This window comes from Notothenia coriiceps, unplaced genomic scaffold (genome assembly GCF_000735185.1).
Source record: "Notothenia coriiceps isolate Sejong01 unplaced genomic scaffold, NC01 NC01_scaffold00008711, whole genome shotgun sequence".
In the NCBI taxonomy this organism is placed as follows: domain Eukaryota; kingdom Metazoa; phylum Chordata; class Actinopteri; order Perciformes; family Nototheniidae; genus Notothenia; species Notothenia coriiceps.
Window position 1 is genome coordinate 121,536 of NW_011341412.1, and position 16,756 is coordinate 138,291.

General features: G+C 40.0%; 1 protein-coding gene across 1 annotated transcript in view; it reads left to right on the top strand.

Annotated features, from left to right (window-relative positions):
- Nucleotides 1–13,593: 13,593 nt before the first annotated feature.
- LOC104944730 (brain-specific angiogenesis inhibitor 3-like) overlaps nt 13,594–16,756 on the top strand; it is a gene marked incomplete at its 3' end in the record, with an annotated part of 51,943 nt that continues 48,780 nt past the window's right edge. The window contains exons 1-2 of the mRNA XM_010770304.1: nt 13,594–14,157; nt 15,790–16,558. Of these exons, the coding sequence (XP_010768606.1) occupies nt 15,805–16,558 (754 nt within the window). The remainder of the gene's footprint in view (nt 14,158–15,789; nt 16,559–16,756) is intronic.

Here is a 16,756-nt window from a genome sequence, read left to right on the forward strand (position 1 = left end):
GCGATGCTGGATGGAACATTATGTGAGGTGGATAGAGCGTTTTACTCTACATTAGTCCAGAGGGATATATCAGACCAATTTTGACTTTGCTGTGTAAAAATCATTGGTCGAATGCTAACATGTATGCAATTTAAGTGATGAAATACATAATCTGCCAATCAAAAGTATTAAGGACAACACTGGGTGGAAATTATAGGTCTATGTTGACAGGTTGCTTATTATATTTCACACAATTATTCATAAAAATACAATTGTTTGAGAAATATCCCTAAGCAAATGGTTTGTTTTTCCACTCTCTGACCTTGAAATGTGAGATTTACAAGTTGGATGACCTCCATTTCTGTTGCTTGGACGCTTCAAAGCCTACAGATATTTTGAAAAGTGGTGAATACTTTGAGGAGCATCAGTGACAGAGAAGGTGCAGAAATAAGGTTTTAGCTAATCCATGCCAAACATATCAGACATCTGTCACTCGCAGCGCCGGCCAGCCTTCTGCTTTGTGAGCCCATTTGGCACTTCAAACTGAAAATACTCAGAATCTTCAGATTATGCTGCTATATATCTGTCTCTGTAGTTTCCATGGTGCACGCACTCGACTCCCACTGCCAACATATCGGAGGGCTCCCTGTGGTTTAAATGTCTGAAAGACGTTCATTCCAACCGACAGAATTAACTTACAGTCATCTCAGCAGGAGGGTGGGGGGGGGGCTCAAATGATAGTATGCACCATCAGGAGATAATGGTAGTCACCTGAGCTCCAACAGAGTCAGAACAAATAAGATGCGAACGGATGCAGAGCCTCTGTGGCATTGCGATGACTGCATAACAAACAATTAACGCTGCGGAAATCTCATGTGACAGAAAATATAGCATAATCTTTGTCCATCTTTGACAAAAACAAAAAAAAGCAGGCAGGTATTGTCCATTTCTTTTCACACGCTCAAAACACATTTTATATTCTGTTGCATCCTCTTTCTATGTCTGTTTCTGTTTCCCTCTCATAACAGATGGTGAGGGGGATTCACTCCCGGGTCAGATGCTCGCACAGAACAGGTACGGTGTACACTAGTAACTCAATGAACTTCACTGCAATGTCATGGAAGAGTGTTTTCCCCAACAGCCTAATTTGAAGGATATAAAGTTTGCTTAATGGTATAGCGTGTTTTATCCGCCTGTAATATTAACAGTACTTGACACGGTTGTGTTAGCACAGTAACGGTTGCTTCCTAAGTGAGAACTAATTACCAGAAATAGAGAGGTGGTGTGACAATGGCAGCGTTAAAGGTGCCTCTGTATGTTTAACTCTTTTATCATTAAAATAGTGATGTGAAATCAGTTGTGAAAGATAAAAAAGGAAAGAACTGACGAACCAAAAAAAGAGAAAGGAAAAAGGAAAGAGAGATTACATGACCGACTTGTTTGCAGTAATCTTAGGTATATTTAATTTTTAAGTTGAGAACCCAAGGGGGAAAAAAACCCTATAAAGTAAAAATAGAACTGGAAAGTCAGCTTTAAAAAACACCTGGGAGTGAAACAATTGAAATATGCTGATAGAGAGCAGCTAGAGGGATTATGTAATGTGGTGTTGACGGTTCATTTGACAACGATGTGTTAAAGAGGCCCCTGTGGGTTTTTGCCTTTACATTAAGTCCTTGCTATTGAGTTGGTTCAATTGGTTTTGATTAAGCAAATTGTATTTCTTTAGATCTTGGAATAGAAACATAATCTTGTGCCTAAATAGGGAGTATAGAAGAAGTGAGATTCAGTGTGCCTAGGAAATGTAAAACTGAAAAGCTTTGGCACCCTCTGCTGTTATAGTGATTTCCAGATGGCAGATATTTACACAGACCTGCTGTAGAGATGCAGACATGGCAGAGGGCAGCCTGCAGACAGACAGGAAGATAAAAAATAGCTCCTTGTGCGATTTTAGGAAATTATTATGCTCTAATTAACCCTCCTAATAAGGTTACTTTGTTATGTTAAGAGGGACTTGACACATCTTGATTTATGTTTAACTCATTTAGATGGTTATCTCTTCTTAATCTCAAGAACCTGGATTTGTCTACAAATATGAAGTTTCTCTATTTTAGTTTTTTGTACAGAGTTTTTTTCCCCCTGGATGATGATTCCCAAAGGAGCACCAGACTAATTGTTGCAGTTGGTTGTTTCATTATCACCTAACACCTTGATGCTTTTCTCCTGCTCCCAGGAGAGCTTCGCCCAAATAGAGTGTGTTCTGGATATGCGGGGTGAACTAAGACAAACATTAATTGGTGGCACAGGATCCTCTGCTCTGTACCTGCTGTGCGCCCACACGCCGCTTCGGTGTGGCAACCTCATCATCCCTCCCATCCCAAATCTCCTCCGACAGGGCCAGCAGCACCGAGCTCCTGCTTATCATTTATCATCCCAGCAGATTGGCTCATGTAACACGCGGCAGACTGATGGGTCATCCTCATGCTGGGGACCTGGCTGGAGTAAATCTGTGGCCAGTTGTCTGCATGATTTGCAGAGCTGAGAAATGGAGAGGAGGGCTTGTCTTTAAGGAGATAGGAAGGACGCATCTAATTCATCTCTGTAGACGTCGCTCTGCAGTATAAGTGCTTCAGACAGCTCCGATATCGTATTAGCACACCTGCACAGGCCCCAAGAGGATAGAATAGGGCTTCTTAGTGGAGTTCTTCAGCAGCTCCCTCGGAGATGTACACCAGAGATTACCCCATTAATACATCCCACTACTCACTAGGGTGGGTGGAGTAGCTCGCCTCCAATGAACATCTGTAGGAAACCACAGGTGGCATCCCCTCTGCGCAGGGAAGTACCCTGATTGTGTTTTCTGGGGCTCCTCAGTTCAGTTGAGAATGTTTTTTTTGGCTTGTTTCGACACCTGCAGTGTTGCGCACTCTTTACAAGCCATCAAATCACTTCTCGCAATGCCATGCAATGTTCATGCAATTTTATAACACTTTTCATCTTCACTCTACTTCATTTATTGTGAATGCCTCGAATTGATCAAAGGATGTTGGTTGACAGGTCATCATTAGTCATAATCCGACCCAAACCTCTTTGTTATTCTTCCGATCTCAGGCAAAGCGATGAATACATACTTATGAGCAAGGACTATTGTTTGAAAAAGGTCAGACCCAATGCAATCAATGAGCTGCTCCATCAACCAGGAGGTGACATGGTGGACTCAGGGGGATATTTTCTGTAGCCTCTACACATTAACGAGCTTAATTTCATAGCAATGATCACCAAGGGAATATATATCTCCCTACTGGCTGTCACCATGGATACTGACTCTTATTGTGTGTAAATGAAGCAGACATTGACAGTTTTGCTTTGATTACATATTGACTTGCTTTTATCTGTTTTAGAAGAAATATGATCTGACACAGACCATGATTCTACTTTCAACCTATAGAGGTAATATAAACTTGGTTTTATAAGGTAGTTTTACTTTCATGGAAAATGTATTTTTGCATTTCACTTTTTGGTATCTAGACTGTCTCTCTGTTACTCATTTCCTGTGATGGACAGACTCTGACAGGTCCTACGCAATATAGAAAGGTGAGTGAACTGTGCCAGATGTTATTACTGGTTTAATAAACAAAGCTAGAGCCCAAACAATCTTTTGAAAATTAATACTGGAGGTTCCATTATTATAATACACATTAAAAATAATAAAAAATATTTTCTGAGTTCAAAAACCACCCACCCACGCTGATATGTGCAATTAGTTATAACAGAATTGAAATGCTTGTGAAGGAAATTCTTTTAAAAGTTGTGTGGTGCGATTTAAACAAATGACCTGGTTGTGATGACAGAGGCACAGTTTAGCATGACCATTCATTCTGTTGAAAGCAGCACTCTGGGCAGATGTGATCAGCGGAGGCAGTATCTCCCCCCCGACCAGATTGACAACCAGACCAGACTCACGAGATGGATATCGCGAGGGACAGCTGAGCTGCAGGAAACCAGTGGTGCAGGCAGTTTCCAGCCAGCCTCATTACAGAGGACAGGTTGATCCAGGCATTGCTCCTCAGAGAAGGGTGACTCCAAAGCACTAATTGTAAAATGCATTATCGAATAACGATTATTAAACTGTTGTAAGGTGTTTGTTTTTACCTGAGAAAAACATATGTGAGCTGTATTATAAGCAGCATGTTGTGGCAGAATAAAAACAGTGTGACAAAGTGTGAGATATATTGCTGAATGCACTTGAAAATCAAATCCTTTATAACTTCAGGAAGGCCACACAGGAACTGAAAATCAGCAATGTATTCCAACAGTATAAACTATACCTTCAATTGCAATAAGAGTAATGAAGGAAACTCATTTTTAACAGGGCATTGTTTGTTGTTTGTTCTTTTTTTAACATCAAAAAGCATCAGATCAATTATCGCCTTTGCACCGTGTGACTGCATTTAAGTATTCTCTTATGTGCTTCACTCATCATTGCAAGAGCATAATCTCCGAGCATTAATCTTTATTACTCAGCAGAGCCACTGCAGAATTCAAATCACCAACCATATAGTCAAGGTCAGAGTAAAAAAAGAACATTTTACACATTTTAATAAATCAAAGTGTATGCCACCACTCAAAATGTAAGTGGCACACTCAGTATTGATTGAGGTGTCCTTATTCAGCTCAGTAAAACCATACTGAATACATATTTCATGACACATCCAAAAGAGACTAAAGGGGTTCAATTCAAACAGCCTATGTTTGCTTTTCACTTACAGTTTTTTTTCTATGGAACTGGCGATCAAGCATTCTGAGGCTTCATCTACTGCGCTCTGGGAATGCAAACTGCAGAAGACAAAACGCTGTCCCCAAACGTGATGTGAGAGAAGGCAGATCACTGCTCAATTTACTGATCATTTTATGTGCACACAAATAGCAGCAGATAATATGAACACATACAGTAGGAAGCCTAAATGCAATGCATTTATCAAATTGCGAAATGTAATGATGTGTCATAGAGATGTTATAGGAAAAGGGTAAATTATTCAAATTCAAGCTGTTGTGAATGGTACAACAATTATTTTCTGTTTATGTAATTTTCTCCTTTCTGTGGACGTTCTGTGCAATTGACCATTGGCAAAACCACTCTATTGAGTGATGATTTTCCAATCATAGCTTAGCAACTATAGGCTAACTCTGGAGTAATCTGTTCTGCATTTGGGACAGAATCATAAAAGTATAAGGGTTGAATGGCGTGTTAAGCAGCATTTATAACCTTGCGGTATGACCTATACCACTAACTTCATTAGTCTCACAGGTTAGTTTAGAGGCAATAAGCAGGATTCTTCGAACAAACAATGTCAAGACAAAAATAATCAATTATCGGCTTATGACCCACCTAAATGTGTGGCGGTGTTTGTATCTACAGAAAACCTTCCCACTGCCTGTTTTCTATTTTCTTTGTATTTTGCTGGTGGAGACACTGACTTCTGGACACGACAGCAAAGCAGCAGTAGTTAAGTTTGTGTTTCCCAGAAAATATAAATAGATTTCTAATTAGTCAAATGAAAACCCTATGACTCAATGTATCATGTAGCGGTTTATTTTGAAATTTTAACCTGGTTTCAGAAAACACAGGTCTTGCATTATGTTTTGCTCCACTACTGCATATCCACGTGCTGGGATGCGGGCATTCATCCAGGACATTGTACTGTTTTGAGTGAAGTGTAGGCCTAAATGAACATTAGTAAATGAGTTGTGGATGTTCTATCGGAAGCAAATTGTTGGATGCTTGAAAAGTTTCTTATCAGTTCATTTGAGTTATTATGAAAGAATGTCATTCTCCATTGTCTGCCGGGGAGGCTAATTATTTTATCACAGACATTTTAATTAGCTGTATCTCATTTTTCCACGGAGCTACAAAAGCTACAATAGATAGAGCAAATAGTGTATATGTGAGGCTTTTCATATGAGGAACGAAGCTTCACATAGAATAAGACAAAGAAAATACGGACTGTTCAGGATGAAAGAAGAAACAGTGCTTATGACATTCTGCAATGCTTTCAGCACAGCTCAAAGGAATGTCAGTATTCCTGTAAAACACATCACACAAGGAAGTCAGCAGTTGCATGAATGTTTGAGTTGCAAAAGAATCACCAGAATCGGATTTCAACATACGGTATCATCTGAAAACACGAATGTGATGAAAGGATTGTGCAAACACAGGGAGATCATCAATAAATCCAAGTGAACCTTGGTCAGATCAGGCTGCATAATGCTGCAGATTCAAAGTTATGCTCATGATTGATTAGAGACACCAAAGCCTCTGGAAGACAAAAAAGCACACTAAAGCCAATTACAAAAGTATAGGGTTAACTTATATTCATTTCTATTATTAATGTCTAAGCAGCCACTTGCCAGGCATCTTCAAGATTGTCAGTGTTTTTCTTTCCCGCCCCCTCAATTCCTCATCGCAGGGTAAAATAAATTATAGACAGGAAAATGAAATAGTGGCAGGTGATTTGTCGAAAAGATAGTTTGTTATTGTGTGCATTCAGAATTGATAATAGCCATGGTGACCTGTGATCTCCTTGATTAACAAGGACACAGCTCTCCATTTCGACTGCTGCGTGGCTATTTCCAGAGCCCTTTGTCAGCACGATTTCTCCGCCTTGTTGTACTTAATGAATCATGTGATACGCTATCAGTCATCCATATTGTCTCCTTTATCCTAAAAAAAACCTGAGAAATTTGAATGATGTTTTATAATTTTCCCTTTTGGAATAATAACACCTATAGCAAGGGAAGTCCTTGGCTGTTCCACATGAATTCAAATAAAAATATTTGTCATTTCTTTTGTAAAATAAAGCTTGGGTAATCTATTGTTTTCCAAACCTCTGTTAAAGATGAAGTTAGAAAGTGTTGTCAATCCACATGTGTGGGGGCAATGGCTCATGGAATATTTACACAGCCAGAGAGGGGGAGGTTGCCGGAGTCTAAGGCCTGGTGGATGGAACCACATTCAAAGGAAATGGATAAAGGCCCTGAGGATTCATGCTGTGCAGTATTGTCTCTGACAAAAAAAAAGACATGAACAATGCTGGGGCAAAATACCTTGATTTAAAATTCATTTCTAAACCCAGGCACGGAAAAGGCAAATAGAAGTGTGAGGTGAATGTAAAGCAGAGCTGTATGCACTAGTCTGGCATAGTTTACGTCACAAATGCATGACAGACATATTTTCCCCTGAATGATAAATTCCAGTTAAATAAATTGTGCCTTTTGAAGCTTAGTGGTATCAATAAGGCTGAACAAGAAGCATTTACAAAGCTCTCATTCGATTTCTACTTATACAAAGAATCCATCTGGATTACGCCTGGATTCTTAAACATGTATTCAAAATGAGAGTGAATCTATTAATATTTATACCATGCCATATGGTAAACAAGTAACACTGTGGCTTGGAGATTTGGTCCGGTTTGGTGGCATCATTACTCTGAAAGGAGAAATCTAAAAAGCAAATTCCTTTGAGTAGACAGCAGTATATTTAACATCAAAAAGACCAGGGAAGGAGAGTAACGAAAGATGCTGATAGAAAGCGCACTGGTCATCATGGGAATTATATGTATCTTTTGGTGTTTGATTGTTTGAGAATACAGCCACTGATCCAAAACGTTGCTATTCAAAATAACACAATAAAAAGTTTTTTTTTCAGAATTATCCGTATTATGTGTTTTATCAATGATTTTTTTAAACGCTGATCCCATTTTTCAACAGTCCCAGTGTACACATGTCATTTACAGCACCATCACAGACACCTGAACCCCTCCATTTTTGCTCCAGCTCTCCATCATATAAAATGCCAAATTGCAATTTTCAAAGTGTCAATCTATGGCTTGGTTTGCACCTGTAGTATGATTATGTCCTGTTGGCTGGAGTGTAATTTTATTGGGAGAACTGGGATGTGTGATTATTTCCATCCGAACATCCTGCTTCCTCCAAAAATATGTCAAACCGCTTAAGCGAGACAACATCAGTTTCCCCTCTGATTGTGAGCACTACATCAAAGCTTTGGAGGCTTTGCTTATTCAAATACTGACACTGTGTGGGTGACTGCTTGCTCAACTGTGTACTTCAAGTTATTCCACAATGATTAATTTAAGACAGCACCCACACTGTTGGAGCACCCAACCTCCTTTTAAGACTCAACGTCTCTCCTCTACAAGCACCATTCTTGTCACAATGTTATCAATTAAGACAATGTTTGTGACTGTTAACTATTTATCACACAACACAGTTTGCAAACATCCTAAAAACGTAGCTATCCTAACATATTAGCCACTCTGAAAGTTACTAAAGCCTTGATCACAGTGATTTTTTTGTTTTATTTCCTAGATGTATGTGTTATCATCAGTGTCAACGGTTTTAGTAAAGTCCAAGGTTCAAGATCAATGCTTTTAGCTGTTTTGCCTGATCACAAGCAGCAGCAAGGGTTAAAAGCAGCACAGTCTCTGCTCTTAAAAGATGAGATCATATCACCCCGATAAAGCATTTTAATACTGTTGACTAACCGACTTTTCCCTGATACTGCAAAGGCATATTCAGTACATTTAGACTGGAACATCATATAAGATAAGAGAGTACTTTATTTGGGAATTCTTTATGAGACAGACCTTGGCCTAATGTCTCTAAGCAAAGAAGTTTTAAGACTGTTCTCTTACTGCGGAGGCTATCAGAGTTCAGTATGCAGTACACCTTACATTTCACCTCATTAATCAGGCAAGGTTATTCTAAGTTTGAATTTAAAGTATGGTTTAAGTTGAAATAACATGTCTCAGCAAATGAGGTTGTGCAGAGGCTGTGAAAACATTTGAAAAACATTTTAACCTATAAAATAATAAAGTATATTTAAATGTTACACATGTTTTTCATACACATTACAATTTCGATAAAAGTGGACCTCTAAAACTTTGATGTATTGATAAATGTTTCAGATTTAGAAATGTGGCAGTTTTGTTTTCCAGAGAGGCTCTGAGAAATAATTGTACACAAAATGCAAATATACAGTATGTTATTTATAGTGTTGTTTATGCTGATAAAGAAACATCAAATGACTGCATCTTCCCTCAGCACAGATTTGAGTGATCACTAGTTCATTTCATCACATTAAAATTGGGTTGCAAGCAAATAATAAATGTGGTTAATAATGCATTGGTAGTGAGCAGCAAAGATCATGTGTGCTCACGAGTCAAAAGGCTCATATCCCACACATGGCAAGTCATTTTGATACATCGATTGCATGTGCAATATATCTTCAAAGTGCCTCAACTATGCATCTTTTTGACAGACATTGATTATCTCGTACGGTTAACACACGTTTCCCTTTGCACTCACTTGAAGTGTTTATGATTGCCATACAAGAAGAAGTGCAAGAACTGCCCTTAGCACTTAACCTCATCTCGACTTCAGCACTCTGCAATATCTGCAACAGTTTTTAATTAAATATGAAGAAAAATGGGAAAACAGCCCTTGAAGGGATGCAAGTGTCCACACTTTAATTTGTTAATAGAGCGGTACATCATTAGTGTAATGATTGCATCGAACCATAAGACACAAGCCTGTATACACTAATAATGACATCCACTCGACATGACACATGAAGAACATTACTGTAAGCGTGAATCCATAATGCTAATAGTTCTTGAGCGTATGAAAGGAGTCAGACTTCAGGCATTTGTGAATACCCCCATTCTCACGGTAGTCTAGACATTCTCACAAGTTTCCTTAGCATTGCCATGTCTGTGAACGTGATTGTGCACTTCTATCGGTAAAGGCTTCCTTATTTAATCATGCTGCTCTAAATAGTAAGATCGTAGTGTTCCTGCTATATATGTTATACTATTTTTACATGTAGGACAAAGACATATTTTATTGGTTAAGGGGAAATATTTAAGAAGACACCTTTCTGTGAGGCTGTATAGCAATGCTTTTAGCTTAATGCTAAAATATACATGTTGATTATTAGATTAGATAAGATTGGATTCAACTTTATGGCAGGTACTGGGACAACGTAATGCAGTTAGCATCCAACCAGAAGTGCAAGAGTAGCAGTAAAGTGCAGTGTAAAGTATAGGTATAATATAAGTAGCCTATAGACATTTGACAGATGTCAAAATATATATACAGTTTGGACAACATTAATGGGTATAAATACTATAAGCAGTATTGAATTGAATACACTCGTTGAATATAAGTTCTGACCTGATGATTGTGCTACATGAACAGTTAAGGGAACACCAAAGTTATAATTCATCTGGAGTACAGCGTGAAGATGTGATGTAATTCATATTTTCCAATATATCTTTCAAAACAAAATAAAAAATACCTAATGGTGGCACTAAAGGAAAAGTCAAGGAATCCCTAAAGTCTGTTTATTCCGAAAACCAGAGAGACTTGTGGACTGACTCAAAACAACCAATCAGCATCACCATCTAAAAAACAGACGAGTTACATATTTAAGGCAACAGGAACCTAACTATCTACACCTCCATAAATTAAACTATATACATTAGCAGGAAAAGCAGATGTACTTCTGCATGTCAATTTGCTAGACAAAAAAGACTGCAGTTGTGAAATAACAAAAAAAAGTCCAGATCCGACCATGAAGAAACATATCACTCTTGTAATGACACATTGTACAATAACTTGTTCCACAACAGCACAGGTGGATACACAACAGTATACAGCACTCCAAGAAAAACTTCTTTCAGACACCCTCATTTGGGGTTTACCCATAAGTCATCCAGCTGAGATTCCTACAGGGAGAGAAGCCCATTATCACTGTGCTCAGACAAATGTAACATATGGACTACCTGATGGTGATGGAGTTGGGCTGAAAGTCTGAATACATTTCACCGGTGTCTGGAGAATTGTGGGAGTGAGTGTGAGTCTGTGTGTCTGTATGCACTGGTAGCTACAGAAAAGCCATAATTGTTTTATGAGAGTAATAGTTTATATATACCTAAAGCAGTCATGCTATATTGATTCATAATGGGTGGTCTACATCAATAAACGATGTTTACCACATGATCGATAGAGTGATGTTTATCGTATGAGATTTTGTAATGGAAATAAATGTAGCCATTATATCAAACAGACGTTCTATTCGTAAACACACACGTACCGAACACACACACACAAGTGCATGCTTAGTCACTCAAACAGGAGCAGGTGATAATAGGGCTATTCTTTATGCCAGGTCATGAATAATTCAAAATCCATGTGCTCAAACAGATTCTTGAGTTGACAGAATAATGTGACAGATTCTGAAACTGCTATTGGTTGAGAAATATCACAAAGGTTTTCGAGATCTAGCAGGGGATAACTGATCTGATGTGTGAGCTAGTAAGGGCTAACCGAATGCAATATCAAGATCTTTCATAAAAATCCAAAGGGATTTATGAATGTTTATATATGTTAACTTAATATATGTTGTCCTTCTCCAGCTATTCAATATTTTGTACTTACTGTATAGCCATCTGATAGTCATTTGGCTTGGACTATAGGAAAATAGTGCATTGTTTCTAACGTACAATTTAAAATCACGCTACAGACCACATGATGTCATTTATGTTGTGTTTATTTATTCGTTTTGAATGAATGTCAAACCATTGCAAGGAATACATAGTTCACATTCACATTGTACACCATTCCACAGTAGATTCGACCTCTTAGCCATGCCATTACTTTACTCATTCATCTCTAACTACATGGAACCATGTTTTGTCATGAAGTTCATTTTTCCTCCAGGTTGCTAAATCACCTAACGTGCAGGGTGCCATTTGGACTCTTGAATCATCTTTGCAGGGGAGAGTGATGGCAGCTTTCCTGAAGCTTGGCAATTGGCCTCCCCATGAGTCAGTGGAGAGACACTTATTGTCTTTTCAGTGTTCAATAAGGCTTTGCATGAATTTCTTCAACCTCTTAGCTTAGTCAGCCAAAAGCTCCCTAAACGCCAAAGTCTTCATTATGGCCGTGGAAAGAGTGGCTGGCTTGAGGTCACCCCTGATGTTCCACTGAATGCCTCGGGAAGACTCAAATTAGAAAGCTGCTGCAGTCACCGGCCACGGCAACCAACTGTGCTGAATGACTCCAATCTCCTTTATAAGTTTGGCAACAGATTAACAGTGTTGTAAACGCTGCTTGGGACAGGACGTCAGGGATATAAACAAGTTCCTTCAGATTCTCACAATGTGGTGGCTGATACTCTCAGTTCTGGAGCATTTTTGGAGAGGCTGGCTTACAAACACTTCAGACTGAAACTTCCTGGAAATAAATAAACAAAGAGGCTCTTCATGCAGCATCTGCTCAGATGGAACGCGTTCAGTCAAGGCCTAAAAAAAAGACGGCCAGGCTAATGAGAGTTAACTGTGCATAGCAGAATGTTTAGAACAGCTGACCAACCCTCCATAAAAAAGGGGGAAAGGAATGTGGAAAAAACAATAAGTTATATCTGCACTGACCAATTGAATGTCTCCTTTTTCAATATGCAAAGCAATCGAAAAAATGCAAATTAACTGAGCTCCAACATTTGTATTTGGGAATGTTTGCACGTTCCTTTATTATTTAATTGATTAAATTATTAATCTGATGCTTTATTGTGCATCTGTTGAAAAGACCCAACAAGACCCTCCCTCCATCATCAATTGGAGGTTGATCAGCAGGCGATTTAGATGACTCTCTAACTCTGTATCAAAGTCCATTATAGTCCCATTCTACCAATGTATTTACGCAAAGGAGGCTATTGCAGAGTCATTGATGCCGCATTGTCAGTGACCAACTACTGAAGCCTGGAGCTTGAATTGGATTTAACTGACTGTTGATTGTTGAATCTCAGCATGTCTCTCAGAAAGTCAGGGTGGAGTTTTTAGAATAAGTAGAAAGGGCTATTAGATTACAGTTAAGAGTTTGTTCATTTAATTAGGAGGTCATCATGAATACATCTTATTCTTACCTTGATTATACAGAAGGCTACACACTTAAGTATTCTCCTGATGTCTAAGAAGAGAAATGGGATGGAAAGAAACACAGCAGGTTTGAGCTGCACCTGTAAGGAGAATAACTTTCCAAAGAGAGCACAAGTTGCCCCATAAGCATTTGTTCTTCCAGCAGCGTGCAGGCGGCACACAGGCAGGCGAGCAGCAGGCTTATACACCACTGAGCAGTGAAGAAATCAAAACAACAGCGGCTGTCACCCATCAGGAGAGAATGGAAAAATTACCAAATACACCAGCGAGCTTAAGGTCCCACTGATACATGCGCGCAGGATTTACCTCATGTTTTTCTCATGCATTCCCCTTTCCCCCCTAAAAAAAGTAAATAAAAGTCCATGAAATATTCCTGTTTTGGTTAGGCTGCAGCAGCAAAGCGAGGCGTTGTCTGTGCACAACTGAGAGGGTCCAGTTCAGGGGGGAAACCCTTTTGACTCGAATTAAGGGGAGGCATACAAGAGAATAAAAAAAAAGGAAGGAGGAGGGCAGGGAAGAAAGTATTGGTGGTGCCAGACGCAGCGGCAGTAAGAAGCGTACGTACGTGCTTTATCTTAGCGGCTGAGTGTGTGACGTGATATTGCAGCCTGCTCCTGGAGCTCTGCAAGCACCAAGCAAAGCGCGTCTATTTCTCTCTCTGTTGTAACTCACTGGCCCCCCAACATCTCACATCCACCCACTACGGATCTTTTTTTTTCACCCCCTTGTTTTTTTTCAGAGGGGGGGTTTGCGCGATTTGCTGGAGAAAACACATTGGAATAGAGACGTGGAGTCTGGCGAATTTATTTATGGTAATACTGTAAGAATTGCCTCTATTATTTGTATCACTCCAAGAATTTCTTTCTCTCTGTGTCTCTCTCGGTCTCTCTCTCTCTGCCTCTCTCTCTTTCTCGGTGGCTGTCGTGCGTTGTTGCGCTCCGTTTTGATGGGAAAAACCCAGAAGAAGAAGAAGAAGACGGGGGGGATATGAACGGGCAGACCGGAGTGTAACGCATTTTATTTTCATCCATTGAACCATCTTGTTGCGCCGGACTTAGTGCTGTCGGGAATGGGGAGTACTGATTCACTGGAGGGCTGCAGAATTTATTTATAAAGGATGTGGTCAAGTATGTTGGAAAAATAGCCATAGCTTCCGCAGTGTAAGGTAAGATTTCTATCGTCATTATTACAATTTGTTAACATTGCATGGAAAAAGATCATTTGTCATGTCATCCCTCAGTTTAAAGTTTAGTCTCCCCATGTTTAATACGTGCCCAGTCTATTCAACATGATGGCTTTGGACCTTTCATCCGCTCACATTAGTCCAGGGTGCTTAACAGCTGATTTTTTAAGAGCTGATCTCTCTCCTGAGAGGCAAAAATCACTTTAAAGCGCCGTGCGTCGAACTGACACTGCATGAGATGCAGCCCGTGTCTCTATATTCAGATGTCCTCTCGAGACCGAATTGCTCATAGAAGCCCGGCAATAAAATCAGCGTCTCTTGACGACCGATCACTCGTCTCCAGAATACTGATTTGTTTTTGTGTTGCGTAGCCTTGGCAATGAATCTTGCGGAATCATATGGATTAATCGCGACTAAAAGCTGATTTCACTAAACACTGCTGCTACAAATCCTTATGTAACTCATATTATCCTAATGTGGTCTGCTGGGCAGGTTTTATCATTTAGAAAAAATAAAAAATAAGTTAGAGACACACAATAAGTGCGATATTCTTTGGACTCTCGTATCTATAGCCTACTTCGTAATTCAACGCCCACACACACACACACACACACACACACACACACACACACACACACACACACACACACACACACACACACACACGCGCGCGCGCGCGCGCTCGCACGCAAACACACACACAGTTTGAGACACACGCGCACGTTCTGCTGTGACACTGCTCACAGCTGCATTGCCTGTAGGATTAAAGCAATCAGGACATCGCATTGCATTCTCTCCCTACCTCCTTCTCTCCCCCCACAAACGCACTTAAACGCGCACGCAAACACACACAGAGGCACACACCACACATTCACACACACACTGGCTCTTTATCAAATTGCATTGTCAAACATGTCAAGCCTTGAATTTTCGGAGACATGCAGGTCGGACCGAAAGCGCACAGAAGACAAGAAAAGCCATGATGACCAGGCAATCGCAGAAAGATTTTTTTTTTCCTTTCTATGCATTTGTGTTCCTCACATTGTCTAACTGTCGTGTGAGGAAACAGGCTAAATAACCAAGAAAACAGCTTGATTTGAAAGAGATCTTGGTTACTGCATGCGTAAAAATTAGCAGTTGCATCCCACAGCTCGTGAGTACGGCACTGTGACTTTGGATACCTCTTTCACAGTTTATCTTGTTGATGTCAGATAATCTAAAGAGTTTTATTTGAATATCTCCAGGGATTGTGCCATACCAAATACGACCCAATTAATAACGTCTAAATGACTCACATTATTGCACCCAACCCCAACACCCCCCCCCCCCCCCCAAATAAATAAATAACTTAATAAATCACGACCAAAGCAACCACAAGGTGGCAATGTTTGCACAAAGTACAGTAAAGAGGGAGGCAGGATGGAGATGCAAAAGACATGTTGCTGAGGTTAACGTGCCCCCCCCCCCCCTTCCATTTTCATGATAGGGCGTGATAAGAAGTGTGTGAAGCACATCAATGAGACTTGACAGATGATCTCTCAAGTGTGATTGATGTGCTTCACGTCCTCTGGTTCAAACATTCTCTTGTGTGACACTCTCCATCTCTCTTTGCAGGCCAAATGACATAGGATGAAGGCTGTTCGAAACCTGTTGATTTATATATTTTCCACCTATCTTCTGGTTATGTTTGGATTAACTGGTGCCCAAGATTATTGGTGTTCCACTCTGGTCAAGGGGGTCATCTATGGATCATATTCGGTGACTGAAATGTTTCCTAAGAACTACACAAACTGTACATGGACGCTGGAGAACCCAGACCCTACCAAATACAGCATCTACCTGAAGCTATACAAGCGAGACTTGGGCTGCTCTGAATATTCTTTGCTAGCTTATCAGTTTGACCATTACTCGCACGAAAAGATCAACGAGTTGCTGAAAGTCAACGAATCTATAGTGTACCTGTGCGATTCAAAGAATATATATGTATTTTTGCTGTACGACAAGAATTTCGCTCAAATACGGAGAGTTTTCCCATATGATTACAACGGATTGACAACACAGAAGCTGGATGAGGAGGAGAAATCCAATGTGGAGTTTTTGGTCTTGAATAAGGCAAGCCCCAGCCAGTTTGGCTGTCAAGTGCTTTGTACGTGGCTGGAAAACTGCCTGAAGTTAGAGAAAGGGACAGTGGAGACATGTGGGATTGTGTACACAAAATGCACATGTCCTCAGCATTTAGGCGATGGAGAATCAGAGAGCGTGCTCATGCTCAACAACGTGGTTTTACCTTTAAATCCACAAACGGAGGGTTGCTTGTCACCTCAACTAGAAGCTGGGCAGGTCTGCAATCTGAGTGCAGAAGTGAAGCGTCCTCCTAAAGAAGGTGAGTATCCACTCATTTTCCCCTAATGGTGAAATAGATGTAGACTTAATGGACTACTGTATGCATAGACGAGATAGTAATCATGTCAAATGTGCACGTCAATCACTCCCTTCTCTGCCCTTATTGCATGTTTGAAGTGTGATGGCCCATGAAACAAAGAGCACACATAGACCTTTAGATTGCAGTTGGCTCAGAAAT